Genomic DNA, 27,471 nt, shown 5'->3' on the forward strand with positions numbered 1-27,471 from the left:
ACCCAGAACTAACTAGTACGCCCACCTAGATTAGTGTGAGTATCAATCCTCCAGGGGTAGAGTTATATGTGTGAGAGAGAGAGATGGGAAAGCCAGGCTCAATGCAAAGTTCTTTGAACTTTAAGTATGAAATGCCAACTGTCACAGCTGCTCAAAAATGAGAGCGTGTGAAAAAGAGAGCGAGGGAGAAATAGAGAGAGAAAGCTGGCGTAAGAGGCACGAGTAAAGTATGAACCCTGTTTGACACTCCTTTCATGTATTTTTCTGGGGTTCTCCTAAACCCTCTTCTGAGCTGATGCTAAATTATTCACATATGTCACATCACGCCTGTAATCCTAATTAATGAATCATCTCCGCGATACATGGGAAGCTCATTAAAAGAGTGCAGCACAGAGTCAAGGAACAAAGGTGAAAAAGATTACTGCAATTAAAATGCCAAAATCACCATATATATAAACAAATTCCCTCTGTTTCTATCTTTCTACCTTTCTTTTCTCTCCCCTTTCCCTTTCTTACCTCGTGCTAAATTACTTTTAGACTGACAGGTAGTAGATGAAATGATCTCGGATTCCGCTGATCCGGCCAGAAATGGGCAGTTGAGCTTTTCACTGACCGCAGCGGCAATGTCAAGCATTTGCCACGTCTGCTTCCTGTTGACTATGGATGCCTGACCCTCTGTGATTTCTTTTAAGCTGTTATGATAGCTTCATCTTTCTAATGGGATGATTATCTAGTCAGCTGGCTAATCGACTATTCAGTGCACGTATATTTTTCACACAAAAGCATGTGTGACTCTTAATTTGAGTAACGCGGTCTGCAGGCACATAAATATGTTGGTCATAATAGCTGAAGACACTCAGCATGTTAAAGCTATTGTGATATAGGCCGGTTCTGGCCACTTAAAGATGTCATAAGAACACTTAAAAATGTATTATGTGTTTCTCATACTGTGTGTGATATATCTAAATTCATTTTCAAATAGCACACCGACGTGTGAGATATATACTCTCTCAGGGTGAATGTAGGCACCCACAGCGCTAATGTTTCCACAGCTTTTCTGACCTTCTGCTTTTTTCCGCTAGGGTACAATTTCTAAGTAGCTTATTGGGTTTTACAGCTGTAATCTAAACTGCACCATAAAAGCATCATAATTCTAGAGCGCGTTCTTAGAATCATAGATCTGCGGAAGATTTATGTGCAGTCAAGGCCAGTTGGCTAGTTTCTGCATGCAGCTATGCTTCATATTTCTTTTGAGAGTGCCAAGAAAACAACACGCTTTCAGTTTCAAAAACAGAGCATTTGGAAATTGCTGGAGTGCAGGCCATCGCTCAGTGTGAAATCAATCTATTGAAATGGTTTGTGGAAAGGTCCCTCGTCGGTTCTGATCTTCACAGTTTCGGCAAGAGCAGTGAATCACGTGACCATGTCATTTCCTTTTTTCAGTTGTGCTCTTATCCTCAGGTGATCAGTAAAGAATTAGGGCAGAGAGGGAGACAAGAGGGTGGGAGTATCATTTCTGGTCATTCACATCTTATTAATAGTTTAAATGTGCATGTATTGGGCATTAATGTTCTAAAATAGATAATAAATTATATTTTTAAATTCATAAAAAATGTTGTGATTCGTTAAAAAGCAGCAATAAATAAATAAAATAAGGATAATTCTATAAAAAATAAATGACATTAATTTAATTTAAAATAATCAATAAAATAAATAAATTAAAAAATAAATAAAACTGCTAAAATGTGTCAGTATGACTGTAGTCCTAAATCTCAACTGCAGATTTAAATAGTAGCAATAAATAAAATAAATGCTAAATAAAAATAAATAAACTAGAGGGTGGGAGTATCATTTCTGGTAATTCACATCTTATAAATGTGCATGTACTGAAAATCAATGTTCTAAATGGATAATAAATGATATTTTTACATTCATAAAAAATTTTAATGTGTTAAAAAGCAGCAATAAATGATTTAAATAAAAAGGAGAATTCTATTAAAAATAAATTACATTAATTAAAAAAATTAAATCAAATTAAAAATAAATAAAACTGCTCAAATTTGTCAGTATGAGTGTAGTCCTAAATCCTAAATCTTAACTGCAGATTTAAATCGTAGCAATAAATAAAATACATGCTAAATAAAAATAAATAAACTACAAAAATGATTTGATGTGTCACAGTATGTGTATCCTAAATCCTAAATCTGCAGAATTCAATAAACTCTCTCAAATATAATTCAATAAAGGAATTCATTAAACAAAAAAATCAAATAAATAATATTTAAAAATAAATATGATTCAATAAAAATTAAACATTCATTTTTAATGTAGAAAAGTAAAAAGATCCATTTAGCAGCAGTTAGAGAATGCTTTAGAATGATTTAGTGTTCAGCAGGACAAAAGCAATCCACCTTAACCATCACAAGGTTAGACTATATTCTTGATGTGTAACTGTAAATCAAATCAGTTTGCAAGTGTGCATCACCTTGGCTGTAAATCTCACTCTTTTCATGCTTCATCAGTGTGTACTTATGCTAAATTAGTAAAAAAATTAATAAAAAAAACTAGTTCAAATCACTTGGTTAAAAAAAAAGTAATTTTGTATCACAAGGTGATTATGGCTCCCCTCATCTTAATATTGGAGGTTAGCCTTTTGTCTAATGTGCGAACATTGAGAGTATTATTAAGCCTTTCAAATCAGTAAGCCATTCAGACCTTAGTGATGATTAATTCTGGTGGACGTGTGATCAAGTTCCCTTTCAGCTAGACAGATGTATTATGTGTGAGTCAGTCGACGGAAACCAAAGACTGTGGCTCTCTTGACTGATGCTGCATGTGTGAAGCTTAATTAACAACATGCAAATAATGGCCCTTATAGAGTGCCCAGATAAAGAGTATTATGGTGAAAGTATAGTTTGTGTCCCAAATGACATACATATTGAATTTTTAGTGTATGAATTTTATAAGCTTATTTCGTCATTGAGCATTGGAGTGTAAGGAAAGCTTGCCATTCAAGTGCATGGAGTATCCACTTTGTTTTTTGGGGGGTTAAATAAGTGAATCATATGAGTATTTGAAGTGTACTATGTCTTTTTTTAATTTGACCAAAAATGTGATGCTCCTTTTAAGGTATCTTGAGTAAAACCTTTAACAAAGCACATACAAATGACCTGAACCGGAAGCGACGCAACCTGTTTTACAGAATATGTAAGTTTGTTGCGCATAACTTCACTTTTTTGTTGTTGTTGTCACAATTCAGACTTTCATTCTAAGAATTACAAGAAAATGTCAGAATTGTGAGATGAAAAGTCACAATTACTTTTTAAAATGTATTTATTTTTATCCTGTGACAGAAACAAGCTTACATACACCCAACAGTGCATATTTGGAAATATTAGAATGCTGGAAAATTATAATTGTTCAAATGATTACTCTAGCTGCTACCAGATAAAGCAAAATACTTCGCTTAAATGTTTTGTGGTCTCTGTTAGGGAAACAATAAAAAAAAATGTTGAAGGTAAAATGCCTTTACAGATGGCTGATGGAGAGAGATTGATTGTGTTTTTCCTGTTCTTCAGTACACTGTGTTTTTGCAGTTAAATTAAGTATGCATTCCATTCTTTCCGACAGCCTATGATTTGTCTTTAACAAGGGGACAGTAATGTATTTTCTTCCGTATGTGGTCATTACTGTTTATTTCGTTTTTAGAAAGGACGTGCTTATTGTTTTGCGATGCTCATCGTGACATGTTTCAATGTAGTTTGTCATTTCATCCGCATCACATTTAGCATGCAGTTCAGTGGAAGTAGGCGCTGGATCATGCGGAGTGGTTTATAAATGATGGCAGTACTTAAGGGGACTGAAACAGAAGTCGGTTTCAAGTGAAGGACACCAAAAGAATAAAGTTCATTAACAGCCCATAAGGATAAGCGAGTCAATACGGCTAGGGCATTTGATGACAAACAATTTGATTTCATGGGAAATTAGATGGTGTCATGTGAAAGACAAATTAAGATTTTAGTAGAGCCAAAAGCGTTATCGTAACTGATGTAATGTTATCTGCAATATTACACCGTTAGGCAGAGCACTGATATATCATTTGCAGCTGCACGTCCTGCACTATAAATGACAAAGTGTCCAAAACAGTCTTAATATTGACTCGTTTGTATGCACCACTGGTACAACATAACCATCAAGTTCTAATTTAATCTTGACTAACTATATACATCATTATCCAGGACTGCCTCTTTTGGCCTCTGTTGACAATGTTATTCACAAAGTGCATTATGTCATAAAGTACAAGAGTGTTTAATCATTTTCAGTGGCAAGTGTACATGTGTGTAGCCTATACAGAAAGAGAGAGAATTATCATATCCATTTCCAACTAAATTATGTGATCTAAGGAGCAGATGTGCTGCAAAAATTACTCAAATGTTTGTATTACACAAAATGTAACCCTGAGGAACAACTTTCTCTCTACCAATAGCACTTGAAAATGGTTGTTTGGCTCACTGTTCTCTGACTGTTCTGAGAACAGTTCTCTGTGAGATGCGTTTTAGTGCTTTCAGCCTCAGATTTAAAATAGAACATAGTCAGAGGGTGCTTATATGCATCTTGAAGACCAGTGTCATGTTTCTAGAGTACAAATATGTTACTTTTCAATAAATTATGGATCACTGTCCAATACACGTGACATTTACATTTAATTAATTCTGACTTCTGAAAAATAAACTGGCTAATTTCATGATCACAATTATAGCTATAGTTAACTGCAAGTATAAATTGAAATGCGCACACTACCAGGTTCAGTCAATACTCTTTCAAACTAAACAAACATATCTCTCGAGCGCCCCTCTTTGTCCAAAACGTAGAAGCACAGACTATACGAAAAACGTAAGAGGGCGTGACTTTACGTCTTACGCCGACGTCTCACTGAACTCTGGATCCTGTAGCTGCAGCGGTAAGTGCTACAAAATAATATCCAGCCCGTTATCTTGCATGAAAGATAGTGTTACACGGGAGCTAAATAAAACGTAACTTTCTTTAGCGAAAGTTTTGGCATTATTTCAAACGTCCTGAGGCGCTTCTTTGGGTCGTTTTCTGCAGATCCTGCAAGCGGTGCTGTGAGTTTGGCAGGCCAGTTATTCCAGTGCGCATGCGCAGACTCCACGAGTCCAGAGTGTTGAAATGAATCTTTTAAAAGAAATTAGTTAACAAGCTTTAAATGGTGTTCAGATACATAAAAGTGAATTAAAATATCACCCTTTATGTACCAAAGTCAAATCATGAAGTAATGTTTGTGCATATGTCTGTATGCGAGTGAAGAGTGATTCTGAAATATGATATTTCATAACTCAAACTTTGATATTTCTCAGCACAGTAAACGGTGCAATGGCATTAACGCAAGTTTCTTCTAATAAGTGCTGCGATGGATATCAGAAAGTGTTCGAGCATGACAGGTAAGAGACTGTAGGCTTCATTAAAACGCCTGAATGAATATTCACCTAACGTTACTGCTCTTAACAAAAACTCTGTTTCCAGCTCCGAGTTAAAATGCAAAATGAAGTTCGCCATTTACCTTCCTCCCAAGGCTGAGAGCTCCAAATGCCCAGTGTTATATTGGCTTTCAGGTGCTTGAATTCATTTCGTTTCTCTTGAGTGAACGAGTCGAGCTACTATTTCTGTATACTGCATACTGAAGTATACTAAGCTTACTTAGTTATATGTCTAAGGCCTGGTTTTACAGACAGGGTTTAGGTTAATCCAGGATTAGGCCATAGTTCAATTAGGATATTTAAGTATCTTTTATAAACGTGCCTTAGAAAATAACATTACTTGTGTGCATCTTGAGACAAAACAATGGCACTGACATATTTTAATGTCAGTGCAAGTTTCTTTCAGGTAAAACAGCCCAGACATGCATTTTAGTCTGGTACTAGGCTTAAGCCTTGCCTGTGAAACTGGGGGTATGTGTATTTACATTTGTGACCCTGGAGCACAAAACCAGTCATAAGTAGCACAGGTATATTTGTAGCAATAGCCAACATGGTCAATATTACTATTACTATTATTAATACAAATTGATTATAATTTTTTTTATGGCGAAAATCCTTAGGATATTAAGTAAAGATCATGTTCCATGAAGATAGTTTGTACATTTCCTACTGTAAATATATCTAACTTAATTTTTGATTAGTAATATGCATTGCTAAGAACTTCATTTGGACAACTTTAAAGGCGATTTTCTCAATATTTTGATTTTTTTGCACCCTCAGATTCCAGATTTTCAAATAGTTGTATCTCGGCCACAAATTGTCCTATCCTAACAGACCATACATCAATGGAAATCTTATTTATTCGACTTTCAGATGATGTATAAATCTTTCAAAAAATTTACCCTCATGACTGGATTTGTAGTCCAGGGTCACATTTATGCAACCAGCAGACACTTTTATCCAGAGAAATAAAAGCAATTTGTCAAAGAGCCAATATTCATTATATACACAACCAGTAATGCACTTTAAAATATATTGAACCATCCACTGTGTTTTGCAGGATTGACATGCACAGAGCAAAACTTCATCACTAAGGCAGGGAGTCAGCAGGCGGCTTCTGAACATGGGATCATCATCGTAGCTCCAGACACCAGTCCACGTAAACATCTCAACATTTAGTTTACAGTCTTGCCGGTCCATCTCTGGAGAGATTACACCCTATTACTATGACTTCTGCTCAGCCTAATCCCAGAGATACATGGGCCAAAATATAATAATTATGGATACTGAGATCCCTTGGGAGGTCAGTACATTACTGCAACATATAGATAAACAATTAAGAGTCTCCCCTGAGGATCAAATAGTATTGTGACTTCCCAGTTTAGGTCAGGGGCTAGAGTTTCCCACCAGGCAGTCATTCCACTGCTTGGTAAAACGCCAATTAAAGCATAAATCCAATGTGAATTATTATTAAACCATACAAGTCTGTAGTGTCGCAGTAAGATATTGATAAACCACTTGTTATTGTCATGATCAGAAATATTTTAGCCAACCAATGCTAATATAGCCTTATTAACACAAAAGCACATGCTCAGAAAAGGATGATTCTGCTCTGGTCAGGTGGCTGTAACATTGAAGGAGAGGATGAGAGCTGGGACTTTGGGACAGGTGCAGGATTTTACGTCAATGCCACCCAGGAGCCCTGGAAGACCAACTACCGCATGTACTCGTATGTCACTGAGGAGGTGTGTGTACTTTATATGCTCCAAAGTCTTGTTAGTCACTAGAATAACAAAGTGATACTCTAATAAGTACTTATATGAAGACTTTTACAATTAAATATTAAACATTGGCTTTTGCACTCAACGGCTTCATCACCTTTCTCATGTTCTCAGCTCCCACGGCTGATTAATTCTAACTTTCCTGCTGATCCGGAGAAGATGTCCATCTCTGGTCACTCCATGGGGGGCCACGGAGCTCTCATTTGTGCACTGAAGAATCCTGGGAAATATAAGGCATGTATATACTTGACATTACATAGACTGCTTCATCATTTAGTTGTTTTTGCAATTCAAATATTGAAAATTAATTTTTCATTTCTTTTCACATGTGCCCGTTTCAGTCTGTGTCAGCGTTTGCGCCCATCTGTAACCCTATACAATGTGCATGGGGACAGAAAGCTTTTTCTGGCTATCTTGGACCTGACAAGTCCACCTGGGAGGTGAGAGATGATAATATGTGTATTCTTAAGTTTGGGGTCAGAAATGGGGGAAGAAAAAAAAAAAGCATTATTTCAGTAAGAATATTGGTCAAAAGTAAAGACATGCACAGTGCTACAAAAGTAACTCAACCTTTCAACATTGATAATAAGGAATGTTTCTGGAATACAACAACTGCATATTAGAATGATTTCTGAAGTATCATGTGACACTGAAGACTGGAGTAATGATGCTGAAAATCCAGCTTTACCACCACGGGAATACATTTTAAAATTGATTCAAATAAGAAACTGTTAAATTGTAATGATATTTCACAATATTACTGTTTTTAACTATTTATGATCAAATAAATGCAGTCTTGGTGAGTAAGAGTCTTCTTTCAATTCAAAGACATTAAAAATCATACTAACCCCAAACTGTGGAAGTGTATAGCAGTGTGTGATCATTTTTTTTCTTAATCAAATGAACTTTTATTTTTTTACCTTAACACCCACATTGTCCAGCATCAGGAATCCCTTTGTCTTAATGGTCTTCCTCTGTCATCTCCACAGTTGTATGATGCTACTGTATTGGCTGAATCATATTCCGGTCCTGAGCTTGATATTCTGATTGATCAAGGCCGTGATGACCAGTTCTTGTCTTCCAGTCAGCTGCTTCCTGACAATCTGATCGCTGCCTGTTCCAAGCAGAAAATTCCTGTTGTTTTCCGCCTTCAGCAGGTCAGTACTGAACCAACCCATGATGAATAAGAGGAACTGTATGAAGGGAAATCTAGTTAATTATATTAGGACCTTGATGTTTAGTGCTGAGAGTCACATGCCTCAGCATTTTATGGGCACATACCAGAAAATTCAAAAATGTGTGTATTTTTTGTTCACTAAAATTATAATGCTGAATATTTGTATTAATTTTTTTTATATTTAAATGGTAAAGAAATGGAAGCATTTTCACTTGGTCTCAGACTGATGCTTGGTCAGGCCTTTAGATTTTAATACATTGACTTGGAATATTTAAAATGATTTTCCATTATAATGGTGTATATATTTTAAGAAAAACTCCGCTTTCTTTGGTTCCATCTTGTTTTTCATTTGCTCTATCAGGGTTATGATCACAGCTACTATTTCATCTTCTCCTTCATCATCGACCACATCAAGCACCATGCCAAATATCTGAATGCCTGAAACTGTGCGTCATGTCATGAGTATGGCAACCAGCCCTTGTGCCTTTCAGATCATAACAACACCTACAGGATCTACACAGCTGGAAATGACATCACAGCCATGTCCTGACTGGTTCACACTATCCCTCAAATTGCAGTGCCACTCTCTGTATTTTCTTATGCAGAACTAATAGGGTGGTGTTTAAAGGGTTAGTTCACGATTACGTTCATGCACGCGCTTTCTCCCCCGAACGTAAACAACACTGATTACGTCGATTACGCTCTTGGGTACTCTCCAAAATGGCGGAAGACGTTACTCGGGGGAGAAGAATTGTTAAATAAATTGTTATTTTTGTTTTCTTTGCGCTCAAAAAGTATTCTTGTAGCTTCGCAAAACTGAAGTTGAGCCACTGATGTCACATGGACTGTTTTACCGATGTCCTTACTACGTTTCTGGACCTGGGAACATTACAGTTGCGTTGCTGTCTATGCAGGGTCTGGAGCTCTCACATTTAATCAAAAATAATTTAATTTGTGTTCCGAAGATGAACGAAGGTCTTACGGGTTTGGAACGACATGAGGGTGAGTAATTAATGACAGAATTTTCATTTTGGGGTGAACTAACCCTTTAAGTGTCGACACATTTACATTTCTTTAAATAAAGGCATTTGGTTGCGATTTTGTATTTGTTGTTCTGCAGTGAATGATTGGATTTCCTTCTGGATTTGTTTAAATTCATTCTGTGAACGACTCATATGTGCACAATTATTCTGCATGTTATTAACAAGCACTCATTTCACACTAAAAGCAGGCTAAATGGTTCAGACATCTGATCAATGTCGTTTGGCAAAAAACACCGTTATCGTCATGGCTACAGTACCTTGAAAATTAAGAAACAAAATAGTCTTTGGAGGTGAAAGTATTTACTGGTAGAAGTTGGTACAAATAAACCTTATTTACAGAGGTTAAGGCAAAAGGTGGAATGACATGCATGCGTTTCCCAAAAACATTACTGTACATGCTCTTAAAGTTCACAGAATTACAAAGGGGAAAAATCCCAAACACTGAAAAGACATGGAAAAATAATTCCTATTTATAAAATTAAAGTACAAAACTGTTTAGTACAAGCCTTTTCTCCTTATACAAAGAAGTAGACAAAATAGCCACATAACATTCAGCAGTTAAAGATTTGTATCCCATTTTAAAGTGATTTATCAAACACAGTGATCTGATCAGCTGATATTTTCTCCAAATACTGTAATATAAATACCATGCATAATACTATTTGCCAGTTGCCAAAAAGACCCAAATACATAAAGTGCAAAACACTGTCATTTCAAAATCAAATCTGCATTTCAACCTCTATCTAGTGTGTGTGAAGTAGGCCTAGTTTCACTACTCTTTCTGTGAAGTGGTGGGGAATGTTGACAGTACAGTAATGATGCACAACCTGCCCACTGTAGCAGAGATGTTGATACTGTACTTGAATATAATCAATAAACCTCAAATCAGTGTTTTTAATCTTTGAGGACTACCCTAAGAACAGAATTTCTTAAAAGATACAGCAGTGAATTTATAGGATGTGACTACTTTCTAAACTATGCATGAATTTAAAAAAAGCGCAACATTAAAGGTTTGTAAAATACCATGTAAAGCTACCATCAAAGACCACAATCTAAGTGCTATCCTGTTCAAATGTCTCTAAAATTACATTTTCTGATCCACACCTTCATTTTGTTTCCATTTGTTTTAATCAAATTATGATAGGTTTATGGTGTAAAAAAATCTAGGAAGTTGTACGAGTATTATTAGGATAGCATTTTAACCCATGATGCAGCAATTTAAAGCTTCTGGCCAGATTTTTGTCCCTAATATTTGCTACAGTATAATAATGTGCATTAAGTTTTAAGAGCAGATAATATGTTTTTGTTGGCAATTACAGTACAGAGATAATCCTTAGTAAATGTGTTGTATTTGTACTGAATGCATGTAAATTATTGTCATGAATAAATAACTACAGCCAACAGTCTCTGAAATTCCATATGGAAGTGTTATAACTGCTTTCATATAAGAACCTAGAAGATAATAAAGCTGTTTTCCCCCTGTCAGTTCACATTAATAAAATAAATTGTGCTTTAGATTTAAGTAAAATAAACACCAAATCAAACATATTAAAATAAGCACATCAAATATAAACGTTCTGTACATTTTACACGTTCACACGCCAATATCACATAACAAATCCTTCTACAAAAACAAAACTCTTGTTTTAAAAATGCATTTAAGAAACTATAAAATGATTATGTTTGTAAATCTGTTTGATATATGAAAATAATTTTGGCAACTGTCAAATAATCTCCAGTGAGATATCAGCTTCAGATGTTTTGGTCTGTTTCATGGCTGAATCTGTGAGGAGCTGAAGCTTTGGACATCAGACAAATACGCACAAGTAAAAAAAAAAAAAGTCCTTTAACACACAAACATACAAAAAGTGCCAACATGTGCTCTCGTTCTCTCACTCTCACAAAACAAATACTTTCCTCAAGATATCAATCACACATAAACAAATGAAAACCAATGTCAGGTATGTTGTTTTCTACTGTCCACACACTCAAACATACTCTTTTAGTGAAATCATACCTGACCGACAGGTAAGCAGAGCAGAGACTAAGAAACTATAGCGAGGTCACACCTCCCCTGAGACAAAACATCAACGTCTCCCAAAAACAAGTTCAAAAGTGGTTACAAAAACAGTCGAAGGACTCTGGGAGGACGAGTGTTTTAAATCTAGATCACTAAAGGCCCAACACAAATATCATATCGGTAGATGTATATATAAAAACCATCAGGAATTGTGCACAGTTCTGTATATCACTCAACTGTTTAATAAATAAATGTATTTTAAATAAAGCAATTTCTTATCTCAAGCTAGTTTAGAGCTAATTTGGCTAATACGACTATGGCCTGGCCAACAGTGATCAGATAACAGTACTAAATAATAAAGTAAAGAAAATGAGGAAAACATGAGCATATACCTGCAAGCTGAGGATCACCTGTTCTATTAGAAATAAATGGACACGGTCCAGGGAATTTCTCAAAGATCGTCTGGCGGTATTAGTGTGTGTGTGTGTGTGTGTGTGTGTGTGTGTGTGTGTGTCACCGAGACCTGCATGTGTTTGTGCGACTCATGTGACGAGTGTCTCACTGGCCGAAGTCTCATCCAGCAAAGCTTGGACAGTGATGCCAACTTTAATCAGGCCCTTCTCCTCCAGAATATGATGTGGCAGACATAACTTATCCTGGAAAAAGAGATTCACAAAGAGGACAAACAAAGTGTCATGTCAGAGAAGAAAGAGACACAGTCATGGAAAACAGAATTTATTATACACAATTCATTAAAACTGAATGCTCTTGTTACTGAATTCAGTGAAACTAATAGAGACTCACCTTGTTTAGCAGTGATGCCAAATGCGATATCAGTCACGCAAACAATCAAAAAAAAAAAAAAATGCTGACCCCAAACATTTGAACTGTGGTCTATTGTCTTAAAAATGAACTAAAAAGTTAAAAAAAATGTCTTAAAGAAACACAAAGATGAGAAAAACAACCCAAACTGTACATTTATTCCTTTTCATTTACAGGGTCATAAAATCCACAAAGCCTTACAAAGTCCACTAGCAGCAGCACTGAACACTATTCAAGAAGTCTAGAGCTGAACAAACAGAAGCAGCTGAACCGTCAGAGGAACCCACGCAATCTAATTTAAGCAATACAAACACTTTTTTGCATCTTGCAGCTTTTTTACAAATAACTGGGAAATGATACCGAACAAAAAGTCCTGAACAGTCAATACTGCATTTATTTTTGTCAAACTGGATGATGAAAGCAATGCCAATTATAACTGCTGTGATCACGCCGATAAGGTTCAAAGTATTCTGTAGTTTGAGGAAGTGATGTCAAGAGGCCTCAGTGACATCGCTGTCTGCTCATTTACTAATGGCTCCCTTTAAAGATTTCTTTTATCTGTGATGAGATAAACGAGGTCATTCTATTATGTGAGATAAAGATCGGAACCTAGAATAGAATCAGAGGATCCAAACAGAAGAGACCCGTTCTCCACCTCAGACCTTCACAGCAGTAAATTACATGCAACCACTACACGGATAACTCAATTATTAAAATTGCGTTAATCTGATATTTCATAATTTAAAAACCCACCTCGGCCTCTATTACAGATCACTGAATTAGATTTCATTTTATTCTTTTATTCCTCATTGTTCAATTCGGGTTAGTCACATCGCTGTGGACTGTGGCTTATAAAATTAATTAAAATATAGATTTGGTTCACTCTGTTTGTCATTCTGTTTTACTAATGAACAGGAAATTAAACCAACAATTCATTAGTCCTATTTCATCCTATAGATGGCGTTTTGGGTAAAATAACAATGCAATCATTTACAATGACTGTGCAGGATATTTAATAATTCCCAATCTAAACAACAACACATCATGCTCTTAAAAACACTCTTAACCAAAAGTAGTTGCTTTTTACATCCAACAGATAAATTAGCCCTTATGCTAATGATTAAATGTTTTTAATCACAGATTTAACCTCACCGTACAAGACTTTTGTGCAAAGCAGAGCTATCATTTTGCTTTAATGGCATCTGGGCCTTCACTAACTCGAGTGTCCTGATTTATTATCTGCAAATTGTTTCTGTGAAGCAGACCAAATGTGCGCTTGATTCCTGTAGATATATTGCTGATCACTGGCATGACTGGCATGAGGCAAGACCTCCATATCCGTTTGTATTATTTTTGTTTTGTCATGCAGATGCTAATAAATATACCAATTCTATTGTTTATATATGCAATATCCAACAAAATTCAGCATTATGACTGCTGAAATTGAACTTTCTGAAACAAGTTTTGTACAGAGGTGGAAGTGAGTGAGAATGTGGCCATTCGTCATTCCTTATTAAAGTGCTCAGTGCACCTCCTGCGTAAATGTTTGTAAAAAGTCTGATTAAAGAAGGCTTCCTTAGCATTTTGCAAGGATTAATAAATATGTTATTCACCAACTAATAAATAACACTTACTCAAACATGAAAACATTTAAATCTCTTCCTGGAGCACATGTTGTTCTAACAAAAATGGTGTTTTGTTTGGTGTTACGTATGTAAGTCAAGATGTAAGGGTTGGTCAAACATATGAAACTATCCATCAAACATACAACTAAATGTGCTCCAACTGACGGACACATATTTTTCATCCAGGCTGTGCTCATTTTAAGGGATAGTTCACGCAAAAATGAAAATTCTGTCATCATTTACTTAAGAGTTGGAGTTGGTCTCTATTGACTTCCACAGTATGGAAAACAATACTATAGAAACTATGGAACTATTTCCATACTATGGAAATCAGTGGAGACCACATTCCTCAAAATATCTTCTTTTATGTTCCACAAAAGACAAAAGAAAGAAACTCATACAGCTTTGGAACAACTTGAGGGTGAGTACATGATGACAGAATTTCCATTTTTGGGTGAACTATTCGTTTAAGTGAGGCCAACTGTTCAATGTGCTTTCAAGGACCAGTAAATGATATGTGTTACTTGTGTGTTTTTAGTTCATGTATGTTATTTAAATTCGCTCCAGCTGTAGGCCACAAACAGCATCACCAGACAGAAAACGTGCAGCAGACTTGAGCCAATCAGATCCCATATTTGCCAGGAAGGGGGTGGAGTCTGAGTGGACTCGGGGATAAGCTTCTTGACCTCTGTCTCTTTCTCCCTGCCACTCTCCACCTTTCCTTCCTTCTGCCTTGTTCCTGTGCTCTCCACCATGAGCAAGGCTGCGACCACGGCCCAGAGCGGACGCAGGTTAAACTGCAGAACGTCATAAGCCGAACAGAGAGAGGACTGAGAGAGATTAAAAACATGGAGGGGATGACAAAGAGAACCAGGAAGAGGAGAAGAGAATGGATTTATAATGAGGAATGGATGGAGAAAGAAACAAAGGGAGAACAAAAGCAAATAAGAAGGGAAATGAGAAAAGGAGAGATCATCCGTCCGGCACCAGAGAAAGATAAGAAAGGTGATTAGACAGTGATAAAGGTCAAAGGTAAAATGAGCTCAACAAACGGCAAGAATTGTGGATCATTCTCAGGAAACGGTTCCAGTTGTGTAATAAATATGTGTTCCCATGATTACTTTACTGATAATGTAGTTAAGATACTGAAGTCGCATTGTTTAAAGTTACACTCGATTTAGCGTATACTGAGACAATTTAAATTTGAAGTATTTTATTAACTTTTTTAAAAAGTGTTTTTCATCAAAACATCAGTCAATTAAATGTCCTCGTTCATCACCAATACATGAGTTATACAGTATTCTGGTCAACCAGTTACACCTTCCCTCTTTATAAAAAATATTGCTGACATATTTAAGGAAATGAAATAATAATATTTGTGTCTTTGTTGACCAGATGGTTCAAACCGAGGTAAGTGTATATTACAGGTTTTCAATTATTTGTTCACACACATAAGTTTTGCCAATCTCAATAATTCATCTATTTTATAGAAACAAAAACAGTCATTCTTTTTTTTTTTAAAGAAAATAGGACAAGAAAGGACAAGACCAAGAACAAGAATATTGTCTAAATAATGTGGTGTGGTGCAAATACTTTTGTTTTGCTTCAGCAATCACTCTAATGTGCTGATTCGGTGCTTAAGAAACATTTCTTATTATCAGTGTTGAATACAGTTGTGCTGCTTAATATTTTTGTGGAAACCAAATGTTTTTTTTTCTGGATTCTTTGATGAATAGAAATGTCAAAAGAACAGCAACATTATAAATGTCTTTACTGTCACTTTTGATACATTTAATGCATACTTGCTGAATACATTTCTTTAAAAAAATCTTACTGACCCTAAACATTTAAATGGTAGCGTATATAATAATATGGTATCTGAATGTGTACAAATTACAAGTGTATACATTATAAACTTTCTGTGATCATTAAAAAATTGGCCATTGAACTAATATTGACTAATAACCTGAACGTGGTCATCTAATCTTAGTAACAAATAAAGTGTGACTTATTTTTAATGAATGACTGTTTTCATTAAATAATTTTTTTCTTTTTTTTCCCCCCTAAATCATATTTTTAACCCTATAAAATGAAGTGAAAACACAAACCCTCAGACTTTCAAGCACAAATGGCATCATTTTCTGAGAACGACCCTCTTACTGCCTTCTGAAAAAGAGTTTTCTGTCAGTGAGGTTGAACACCGTCAGTCATTGTCTCTCGTTCAGGAGGCAGCTGTGGCTGGTGTGAGGTGTGCTGGGGCAGATGCTGTTAGCAGGTGCACAGGTGACATGGTGCTTAGCGGATGTGCAGTAGTGAGCGTATGCCAGGCACAAGTCAAGCTACAGCCGTTAAAAATGATACAAAGCAAGAGAGCTGCAAAACCAGTAAAGAGCAGAGCAGGTCAAGCTAGACTGTTGCATAACTCACCAACTAGACTAAGTTGATAAACAAGGCAATGATATAAACCAGAAGTTACCGAACAAACAAGGCCTGCCACATTAGCCCTAAACACGCTAACAGAATAAACTAGCTTGATAAATATCAGCTATCAGGATAGCAAACACAAGACAAATGGTGACAAAACTAGCTGCCATGCAGACTCGTAGTAGCTGCTGCTACTACAGACACAAGCTATGACAACTAAAAGCTTCCTGTACAACACGCTAATCAGAACAGCCTGTTATAAATGGCTTGGACCAAGCTCAACCCGTAAAGCAGAAGACAACATCTGGGTTCCTTCTAGAAAGGCTATTGATCCCTGTTGAAAAAACAGCATTTGCTGGTTAGGTATGTTTTGAAACGTGGCTGCTGATTTGAGCTGGTTCTTAGCTGGTCATGTGCTGATCCTAAGCAACTAGTTCCTGCTCAGGATCAGCTTAGGACCAGCACATGACCAGCTAAGGACCATCTTAAACCAGCTCAAACCAGCAGCCATGCTTCAAAACATACCTAAGCATATGCTGTATTTAAGGACCAGCTTAAACCAGCACATGACCAGCTTAAACCAGCTCATGACCAGCTAAGGACCAGCTTAAACCAGCAGCCATGCTTCAAATCATACCTAACCAGCAAACAGAGATGCAAAGAAAGGTGAGAACATTGCGCGGATCGGGGGCATGCTCCACACAGAATTTATTTTAAAGATATTTGCTCATTTGTAGTTACTTTAAGGTCATTTTAAATATTTGTATTACATTATATGTCCAAAACAATAAAAAGAAAAAAAATTAACATCCTGTTGCAACATTTGACAAAAATCAAGATTGAATATATTTGGTCAAAATCCCATGTTATAAAAGATGAAGTGCTAAGCAGTGCTATGTCTATTTAAGACAATATTGGCTGATTAGACGGCAATGCTGACCTAAAATGCAAAATTTTTTGCCCTCTCTCTTCACCATTCCCACATCTCAGACCCTAATACATAAAACAGACAATTTTTGAGTACTATACAAACTGAATTAAAAAAGTTATGAAGAAAAAAAATTAGATGACTAACTTTTTAAGACTAGTCTAAACAGTTTATGCAATTGACCAACAACCCTCACTTGATTCCTGCACACAAAAAGAGATCCATCATATCGACAACAAACATTTCGTCCATGTTTCAAGGGAACGTGGACATTGTGCTCGTTGTGGCTAGTTAAGACATACAAAGATTTTCATGGACGTGATAGCTGTAATTGCTTCTAGCTTTATCTGGATAGGACAATATATTACGCAAATTGTCACACTGAACTGATGAAATAATGGTTTCATGAACAATTTACACAGAAATTCTTTCCACTCATATGTTATGTTCCGTTGTCTGTTTATCAGTACACTGCAATTCTCTGTCACAGTTCAAGGAAACATGATCATTTATCAGAGAGCAGGTCAGAGCCATTAACAGGATGGAATGGAGCCATTAACAGGATGGAATGGAGCCCTAGAAATGGATGATGAAGCCTAAAGCCATGATGATAACATCTTAATACAACGCCATGATGCAGCTCTAGTAGGGTTATATGAAGAAAGTGCCTTTAAATGCTGTTCTATGATCAGTTTTCCCAACATCTATTGACCAGAGAAGGTCCAGAAGTTTCTTGAAGCTGATAAACAAGGCAGAAATGTCTCCAAAACGTTTTCAAGGACGTGACTGATCAGAGAGCAGTGTGAGGCAATCTCCGCTGCTTCAACCAATCAGATTAGGGGTGGCTAATGAACAAAATCAGTCAAGTAATAACATGTATTTTACCAGAATTTGTTTTCAAGGAACCCTGTGTGTACAGGTTTATTGTCAGAAAAACTCATTGAAACTAACCGGACAGGTTTTCCAGACTGGGATTCAGATTCTAAATTAAACAGGAAATTCGGTGGAAATCCCCATTAGTAGTACACTTCACTGAGACTGAGAATCAGCTTTACAGGGAATCTTTCACCGGATAAGAACAAGTAGAAATTGCCTTAAATGCAAAACAGCTCAATTGGCGCTAATACCGCAAAGTATTATTCTATGTAGGAAATATGGGGAAAGACCGAAACTGTCAGACAATGTTTGTCAAGGTCACATTATTATAATATATTTAAAATAAATAATAACCCGGACAACAACAGTATGATAAATTGTTCTTATTGACCACCAATAGCAGTAAATAATGTTTTTAGTTTAGGACTGCACATAATAGACTAGTAAAGCAAAACCTGTACAAACAGTGGCCCTTGAGAAACAGATCTAGTTCATTTGGCATAAAAAAAAAAAATGAAATATTCACCTCAGGGACTCCCATTTTCCTGCAGGCGTCCAAAAAGTTTTCAACATTTCTGCGACATTTAGCCATGCTAAGCTTGGGCTGAAGGTGTAACGTATCCATATACAGATGTCAAAAAAGAGATAAAGAGAGAGAGAGAAAAAAACAGGTTAACAAACTTCAGGCTAACAAACACATGCACTATCATTCAAAGGTTTTTTTTTTTAAGGAAATTAATTTTTTTTTTTTATTCATCAAGGACGCATTAAACTGATCAAAAGTTTTTTGCCATTACATGAATAAAATACAACTGAAGGGGCTCATGAACTGAGAAACCAAAATGATCTTTTCACATATCGTTTGATTGATATGTACTGAGTATTTATGTATTTTTAACCCAAATGGCAGCATCAATCTGTGAAGGACATAGACTGTCAAACACACAACTGTTAGCCAATCATAGCAGTGGGCCACGCCTCGCCACGCCTATTCAAACATAGCATTCTGATGAGGGGGGTCAAAAACAGGACAGAAAATAGCCTATTACTTCTAAATGATGTTTTTTGATGTAAAAATCTTGATAACATTATAAGTGGACCTCAGAGAACAGTACAAAATAAAAAATAGAGGCAGTCAATGACCCCTTTAAAACATGTTCAAATAGAAAAGTTTTTAAAAATGATACAATTTACAATTATTTTAAATAATAGTATTTCACAATATAAAGGCCCGTTCACACCAAGGACGATAACTATAAAGATAAAGATATAGTTCTAAAAATCGTTCTCAATATTAAAGAATAGCAGAGTCCACACCTACTATAACGATAAAGACAAAGAGAAACGATATCGTTGGAATCACTTTCAAAACGATTTTTCTCCAGCTGATGAACGATAAAAAAATTGACAGCCAATCAGAATCCATCCTGCTGTAACGAGCTCGAGAATTTAAAGCGGCAGACGTGCGTGCGCTTAGAATAAACAGACGATATTGTTCGCTGGTGTGGACGCTAATATAGTTATCTTTATAGTTATCATTCTTGGTGTGAACGGGGCTTTGACTGTTAAAGCCTTGGTAAGTACAAACACTTAAAAAATATATTTAGAAATATAACTGAACTCTGTAGTTTATAGTGTTTGTGTAAATGTGTGGATAATTCAGAGATGACTCACCACTGCAGGGGATGGTACATGGATACTGGCCACTGAACGCGGCCGAATGTGATTGACTAGGTGACAAAGCACGACCCCATCCATGAGAGAAGAGCCCAGATCTTCAGGAAGAACTACTTTCAGTCTGCTCTCAATACTCTGGAAAAATCAACATGATTGGGATATAAGTAAAACATTTTCATACAAATATTTTAGTCAAAAAAGAGAAAAAAAGTAGCTAAAATATTTTGGATATTTGTGCCACCCGTAAAACATTTGACAAAAAATATCCAAAACCCCTTTTCACTTTGAACAGTATATCTATTGCTTTACAAATCTCTTCTTTTGATTTTTTTTGTTTGAAAAGTGTTATACAGTTAATTTACATACTTGGCTTCTGTGTGAGTATGTTTGCATACCTCTCGTAGTTGCTCTATGAGCTCCAGCTCCTCTCTGAGCTGCTCCATCTTTCTCCTCATGGTGAACTGAGGATCCACTGATTCCAGAGTCTTGTAAGTCCTGAAAAACACTGTCACACAACTGAAGCGTCACCAGTCTGCACAGAGCACATTATATCTCCTGTCTTACTCTCACATGCATAAAGACTCACTCTCATTTAATCACTTTCTTTTAACGTCACATCCATCATGATATCCCAAAACTCTAAACTTTAGGTTAGTGTCAATTTTGATATGAAGAGGATTACACAGTAATCAAATGTTATTACTGTTGCCATTGTTACTTTTAAATGACAAGCTGCCTTTATTGTCTATTTACATCACAATGAATATCCTGAATTCTTAAGGGAATGAGATGCTGTCCTTATGTGACAGCTGATAGTCTTTATTATATGATATTTCTCCACAAGGGGGAGTTCTAGACATGAGAGAAAGAGGGAGATTGAGAAAGACAAGAACACAATGCTTCATTCCACACATCTGAGTGTTTCTGTAGTTGCATAACCTCTCATCCTGAGAAGAAATGAAAGAAAGAGGACAGTATGTGGGGAACATTAAAAGTAAGTTATTCCAGAACATTCCTCCCTCTTTTTGCTGTCTCACAGTTAAAAGCCCTGGAGCAGTGTTTCTGTGCTTGGACACTGATGTAAAACAGCAAGCACACGTTAGACATCTCTGAGCAGCATTAGAAAAAAATGAGTGTGTGGGTGTACAAATTTGTACCCAAAAGTGAGGTAAATCTGTGAGGTAAATGTAAAAATAGTATAAAATCAAAGTCATTTTCTCCCCACAATTGTATAAATGAAGAAAGTTAGGGTTAGAATATATTATTTATACCTATCAGTATATAAAAACAATAGATGTCTAAATAGCTGCCTTTCATAGCTTAGATAGTTAAATGTGTGTGTGTGTTTGCATCATGGTAAAAAACAGTCTCTTGAAAAGTCACCTCTCATGCTTCTGGGGCAAATCTGTGTTTTAGGGTACATTTAATTAAAAGTATGTAACATTTATGTTCCCATACCTTCTCCTTTTTCTGCCAGCCTAGCATAGCAACACTGGCTCAACCAATGGTGTGAGTTTGGGGGCGAGGCTATCTGTTTGTTCACCAATAGCAAACCAGGGTTGTGTTTGGGGAAAGCTGTTTGAAAACAGTCATTTTTTTTAAGCTTGACACAAATTAAACAATTTAGCTTTAAAGCCAAGTGTCTTTCTCTCACATTTTATTTCTGTCTCAACGTCTCTAAACTCTAAGAGCAGCACACATCCTAAACCAACTTTGTATTGGCAAAAATAAGACTCTTTCAAGTGTTTACTGTTACATTGTGTGCAAGAGACAGCAAGTATTCCAGAAATGTATTGACAAAAAGTGCACTTAAAGACAAATGGACAACTCTGACCTCCAACAGGAAGTTACAAATTCTCTAAGTTTTGGAGTAGTATTTCTCTTGTGGACAGAAATAAACCTCTGTAGAATCTGAACACATTGGCATTCATAAAGTGCATGTTTGCCTAATCTGATTATGATTTTATCTACCAATAAGAGTGTAGTAGTAAACATTTCACAGATTTATTTGTTTAGATCCCATAAAAGGCGCCAGATTCCATATGGGTTCAATAAAGTTTTAACATAAAGTTCAATACTACCATTAGTACAGAGCTATTCATTAGTAAACTGTTCTCTCGTTCCATCATTCCCTCTTCCTCTTTCTCTCTCGCAAGACGATGAGTAAGTACAGATGTCTCCTGGCAGTTTTTCATCCTCTGAAAGCATTTCCACTTAAACGGAGGTCTGATTTTCCCTCTGGGGCCATTATCTAATGCTTCAAAATAGCAGCTCTATAAATACACACAGCTCTAATTAAAGCCACTGGGCCACCCCAAATTTCAGCTCAACCACATCCCCTCTCTCACTCCTGTGTTTTAAAAGACTAAGCTAAAGCTATAAGAAACAGTTCACCCAAAGATGCAAATTCTGTCATCCTTTACTCACCCTCATGTTGTTCCAAACCTGTATGACTTTACTTCTTCTGTGGAAAATGACAGATATTTTGAGAAATGTCTCATGCGTTTTTCTGTCCATACAATGGAAGTCAATGGTCATCAAAACTGTTTGTTTATCAACATTATTCAGAAGATCTTCTTTTTGTGCAAGAGAAAGAAATTCATACAGGTTTGGAATGACATGAGGGTGAGTATATGTTGACAAATCTTTCATTTTTCAACTTTCACCGGCTGCTAGTGAACCATACTTATTTCTTAAATCATTTCTTCCACATCTGAACTTTCAAAATTATTCAAATTCTCTCAGCCAAATAGGAAATGTCAGTCAGTAGGCTGAAGTATTCAGCCATCTTTGAAAAACAAGTGTTGTTTTTAAATTTTGATTTTAAAGCATTAAAAGAAGAAAAAAAAGGTGGACAGACTAAATGTCTACATTGCCTAAGGATAATGAGAGTAATGCTTACCCAAGCAAAATCTGCTGCCATCATGCTAGGGTACTGTGGGTGGTTGTCAGAGTGTTGCTATGCAGTAGGGAGCAGTGGTGTATTGTAACAAAGTTATAATACTTCGTTACAGTACTTAAGTATGTTTTGGGAGTATCTGTACTTTACTTGAGTTTTTATATTTCTGCCAACTTTTACTTTTACTCCACTACATCTCCTAATTAAAATGTATACTTTTACTCCGATACATTTCCCCGAAGCATATTCGTTACTTACTACAAAATAGTCAGAAGTCAGAAGAACACAGACTGCAGGAAAGCAGGTTTGACGAATCAGTGGTCTGGCGTTTGCAAGTTAGACTCCTAAAAAACACCTTTGCTCACGTGCAAACCAAACAAGTGCGCGCACAACCGCGGATGGTTCATTTTCCACTCAAGTGTGCGATACACAGCATCGTCTGCGATAATATGGTAAGTGTTGTTGTAATGATGTGCGATCTGACATTTTGAAGTAGGCTATATCACCAAATCGCACAGAGTGCATGCACGTTGATTTATTATCAAAGTCAAAAGTCAAAGTCTGCTTTATTGTCAATTCTGCCACATGTACAGCACATACATACAGAGAATTGAAATTGCGTTAAAAACAAAGATCACAGCACTGTTTTGCATCTCTGAACAATGGACGGTGTTTACTTATTGAATGAATCAGCTTTTTGAACGAATCGGTTGAATAAATGATTCAGTGATTCACTCATTAACACAGTCAAATGCTTTGTTTCTGAATGACTCAATCGTTGGAATGAATCGGTTGAATCTCAATGACTCACTCATTAACGGTCACTTGCTGTCACCTACTGGCGGTTTTAATTACACATTTCGACTATTTTTTTCATGTTTTAAATTATTTCAAATATCAGTATTCAATGTTTTATGTTAAAAACAAAACATTAGGCCTATTTATGCATCTGTAACTGCAGTTTAAATGCATCCATGTCCCCTCTGTGATACATAAACTGTGTAAATACATCTAAATGCCATTTCAGATGCAGATTCCAGAAATGTTTTCTTATGTTGGAATGAAAGACACTAAGTACCGGATGAAGTGCTTCTTATTCTTACCCAAAAATACAAAATGGAAGAAAGAGTTAAAACTGAACACAGTCTTGCTACTCAAGCCGTGTATGAACATTTTTTATATATATTTATTTACTTCTTTTCCATTTTCCATTTACTTGTACTTCTACTTTCAATACGTAAGTACGTTTAAGATTTTAAAAAATTATTTTCGTACTTAAGTACAATAAATATCACATACTTTACTCAAGTAATATTCTAAACGGTGACTTCAACTTCTACCAAAGTAATTTTCTGGTAAGATATCTGTACTTTTACTTGAGTATGGCGTTCAGGTACTTTATACACCACTGGTAGGGAAATACAAAGCAGTTGCGAGTTTTTTTTTTGGATGGTATAAAGCATTGCTATGTGGTAGCTAGGGTATTCTGGGTGGTTGCTTACCGGCCCAAGTCAAAAAAGTCCACACCCAAAAGTCTTTGTTATTCTTGTTCCAGTAGCGTGGAAAATGATTTACATATTTTATATTTAATATTTACAATTAAAGGTTTATTCAAATCTCTATGATAGTGACTCAAAGGCTTAGCAACCACCACTAAAAATATAAAATAATAAAAAATTATATAAGAAGAATAAAAATACCTGAAACAATTTCATCTTGACAAAAAAACACAAAGAGACTAATTGCAATGCATGTGACTGCACAGGACGATACATTGAGCAAACCTACCACTGCTTGGCATGTCTCCTTCAGCTGGGCTAGGGGGCGTGTCTCTATCAGTGGGCGGGGCCTGTGTAAGGGGGAGGGGACAGGGCGGAGTCGAGCATGCCACAGAGGGTGAAGCTAGATGTAGGTATCAACATTAAGCATAGTGCCAGTAGGAGGAGGAGCCAAACAAATAATTTTCATTGGAAAACCACAGGAAACAGGTAGGAGTTTCAGGTATCAGAAAATAGGAAGGTGCCAAGCAACAGCAGTGTGTGTAACAAAAGCAGACAAGCAAGCAGCAGTTCAGGGAAACAGATATATAAAAGGGAAGAGAAGGAAGCAGGAAGATATGCAAAGCAAAATGACACGGAAATACAGCACAACACAAAAGAGAAAATATTAAAAACAAATTCAACGTTAGCAGAATTTCAGTACCCGTTTGTTGGCATGCTGTTAATGCACCTGGAACAAATGACTATTATTTATGTTAACTCTCAGACTCAGGGCATGATATTGCTGGTAATGTTAGACAAAAATAACAGATCACAGATGATGCAAATGCTAGCTTAGATGTTAGAGCGGGAAGCAACAAGAAGCCTCTAGGCAGCTAAACAAACAGCTACATGAATTAAACAGCATCCAGATGAAGCAAGCTGTTTTGTGTGTTTATTTAACTGTATACATTAATAATGAATGGTTTTTGTGAAAATATAAAATCTCTGTGTAAATAAAAAGAAAACACAGGACATATTCAGTTACCATGTGCTTTTTCTAAACCTATCCAGATGCAGTTTAGGCCCTGAAGCCAAGAGAGTAATGTTAAACAGCAATATGAATGTATAAAAAGCCTGACTGTAATATTGTATGGTTTTTATGAGCTTGACATGATAACAGGTGTTGGCCACAGGCAAAAGGATCTTTACACACAAACACCTCCGCCCTCTTACTACTGAAATGTGATGATAATGAGAGAGCCCAAAATGTGCACCATCCTCTAAAGTGCAACGCCACCCATGCCAACCTCACCATCAAAATGCCAACCAGCACATTGGCACCATGTGTTAGTAAAACAACACGGTTCTCACCTGATCTGGGCTTCAGACCAAAGGGAGGGGAGCTCAGTGTGGGGCTGGAAACTGGGTTTTTGTCTTCACTCTGGTACATGACAAACACATTCAGCATAAGTTCACTGAACCATTTTTAAAAAGTAAAATTTCATTGCATAACGTTACAGTGGTGTAAAGCCACAGTAACATTAAACTGTGAGTCAGCAAAAAGATTTACCTTGGTAACTTGGTTCTCACAACAATCACCAGATCCTTCCTGGCCAATCACGTCACCCTAAGAGTGAGAAAAAACAGTTTGTGGGATTCTTGAGATGATGTAAGACGTTAACAGATCAGCTCTTTAGACATAGTCAAACAATGCATCACTGTTCTCTGCTTCCATATGACTCTTTGTCTTTCTTTCTTGAGTCTCTGTTTGTTTGTTTTTCCCCTTTCATTAGATTAGAAAGACAATTACATGATTCTCAATCCCCATGTGAGTACATTAACTTTAAATATATAATTTTTATTCAATCTAAAATGGTGATTTATGAAGTCATGGAGGTTACATCATGGACTGCAATTTTAATAAACAAACACAAATGCATCCAGCACCACACACACTTTTCACAATTCAAACACTGTATACTGAGTGAAAAAAGGCCCAGATGCAATCTACAAACCAGTTGAAAATCTGTGGAATTATGCAGAATGAATTGGTAAAATGCAAAACAGAGTACTCTTTGTGGTAGATGACAGCACAATCAAATTCTAGTGTTATTGCGAACGATTCACCAGTGCACATTATTCCAAATGAATAATATTTTTCCCTTTGTAATCTTTAATCAAAATGTAATAACTTGCTTTTCCCTTAAAACAACGTTAATAGGATCGTTTACATTCTGCCATCATTCATTCACCCTCATGTTATTCCAAACATGTATGACTTGCTTTCTTCTGCAGAACATGAAAAGATATTTTGTAAAATGTTGCTAGCCAAATACATTTCTCAAACGGTTTACTTTTTTATCCCACAGAAGAAAGAAAGCCATGAGGGAATGCTATGAGCGGCGAGAAAATTATATTTTTGGCAAACTCTCTCTTCAACTATAAACTACAATGCTAACCAATAGCCAAAAAAAAAAGATTTTAGCACTTTTTTTTTTTTTAAGCAATCTTCTATCTTACATTCTGGTATGGAAGACCCTCTTTTTATAATTCAGTCACTTCCAAATGAATAAAATCAAGAGAATCAAAAACATTGATTTTAATGAACAAAAATGCAGAGGCCATGTAGAACTTATAAATGGCAGTGGCTCCAATTCTGTGTAAATCGGCGTTGTTTTCTTTGGAGTTCTGCGTACAGATTCCGTGTGGGTCTGCTAGGAATGAGCTGCACGTTTACAATAGCACAACTACAACGAGAATGAGGTCACCACAGCACAAACAAAAAGCACGTATGTGGCAGCTACATCTAAACCATTTGTTTGGGCAATTCGGTACAAAGTGCACTGCATGTGCATACAAATGACAAACACATTTGCGCCAAATGATGAATCATTTCTGAGAGACCAGCTGCATTTTTTATAACAATGTCCCCACCTGACTTGCACACGCTGCCCAAGTGTTCACCAGTCAAACAGGATGCATCTATAGGCTGAATGGCAGGACTAGTTTGTCAGATTACCTGTTGTGCCATGTGCAGGGCATACTGTTGACATGCGAGCTGGGCCTCGAGCCGGGCCCGTTCTAGAATGTACTGTCTCTTCCTCTGGAACTCCCAGCATTCTCCAGGAGCCGCCTTCAATGATAATCACGGCTCTTAAGACCATCAAACTATGACACTAACCACAGCACACATCACGCTGGTAAAAACAGCCCAGGAGTTTAA

General features: G+C 36.4%; 2 protein-coding genes across 9 annotated transcripts in view; one reads left to right on the top strand and one right to left on the bottom strand.

The window, feature by feature from the left end:
* Positions 1-4,921: 4,921 nt before the first annotated feature.
* On the top strand, positions 4,922-9,086 carry LOC107709410 (S-formylglutathione hydrolase-like). Of its 3 annotated transcripts, none has more exons than XM_016513864.1 (9): positions 4,922-4,960; positions 5,376-5,459; positions 5,542-5,630; positions 6,556-6,654; positions 7,116-7,240; positions 7,391-7,510; positions 7,618-7,716; positions 8,266-8,433; positions 8,815-9,086. In XM_016513864.1, the coding sequence occupies exons 2-9, from the start codon at positions 5,392-5,394 to the stop codon at positions 8,893-8,895; spliced, it is 849 nt and encodes a 282-aa protein (XP_016369350.1). In that variant the 5' UTR covers positions 4,922-4,960; positions 5,376-5,391; the 3' UTR covers positions 8,896-9,086. The 3 variants fall into 3 exon arrangements, with proteins under 3 accessions (XP_016369350.1, XP_016369351.1, XP_016369353.1); XM_016513865.1 differs by having other exon boundaries at positions 4,935-4,960; positions 5,381-5,459; XM_016513867.1 differs by lacking the exon at positions 4,922-4,960 and adding an exon at positions 4,989-5,123 and having other exon boundaries at positions 5,381-5,459.
* Positions 9,087-9,779: 693 nt separating this feature from the next.
* The window catches only part of lrch1 (leucine-rich repeats and calponin homology (CH) domain containing 1), a 50,202-nt gene continuing 32,510 nt past the window's right edge, over positions 9,780-27,471 (bottom strand). For 2 of the 6 annotated variants that reach the window (XM_016513891.1, XM_016513890.1), the window contains exons 14-21: positions 27,268-27,381; positions 25,819-25,875; positions 25,620-25,689; positions 24,556-24,669; positions 20,264-20,373; positions 19,866-20,003; positions 18,718-18,795; positions 14,385-14,793 (exon numbers count right to left, since the gene is read on the bottom strand). In XM_016513891.1, the coding sequence (XP_016369377.1) occupies positions 14,512-14,793; positions 18,718-18,795; positions 19,866-20,003; positions 20,264-20,373; positions 24,556-24,669; positions 25,620-25,689; positions 25,819-25,875; positions 27,268-27,381 (963 nt within the window). In that variant the 3' untranslated portion in view covers positions 14,385-14,511. Of the gene's footprint in view, positions 12,173-14,384; positions 14,794-18,717; positions 18,796-19,865; positions 20,004-20,263; positions 20,374-24,555; positions 24,670-25,619; positions 25,690-25,818; positions 25,876-27,267; positions 27,382-27,471 lie in introns of those variants that run through there. The other 4 variants (XM_016513894.1, XM_016513895.1, XM_016513892.1 and 1 more) reach the window with 4 other exon arrangements.

This window comes from Sinocyclocheilus rhinocerous, unplaced genomic scaffold (assembly GCF_001515625.1).
Source record: "Sinocyclocheilus rhinocerous isolate Xijiao unplaced genomic scaffold, SAMN03320098_v1.1 scaffold416, whole genome shotgun sequence".
NCBI classification, from domain to species: Eukaryota; Metazoa; Chordata; class Actinopteri; order Cypriniformes; family Cyprinidae; genus Sinocyclocheilus; species Sinocyclocheilus rhinocerous.

Coding starts and splice junctions, on each gene's coding strand:
- LOC107709410 (XM_016513864.1), top strand. CDS start 5,392: ATGGCATTAACGCAAGTTTCTTCTAATAAGTGCTGCGATGGATATCAG. Junction 5,460..5,541: donor AAAGTGTTCGAGCATGACAG/GTAAGAGACTGT, acceptor CTCTGTTTCCAG/CTCCGAGTTAAAATGCAAAA. Junction 7,717..8,265: donor CTGACAAGTCCACCTGGGAG/GTGAGAGATGAT, acceptor TCATCTCCACAG/TTGTATGATGCTACTGTATT.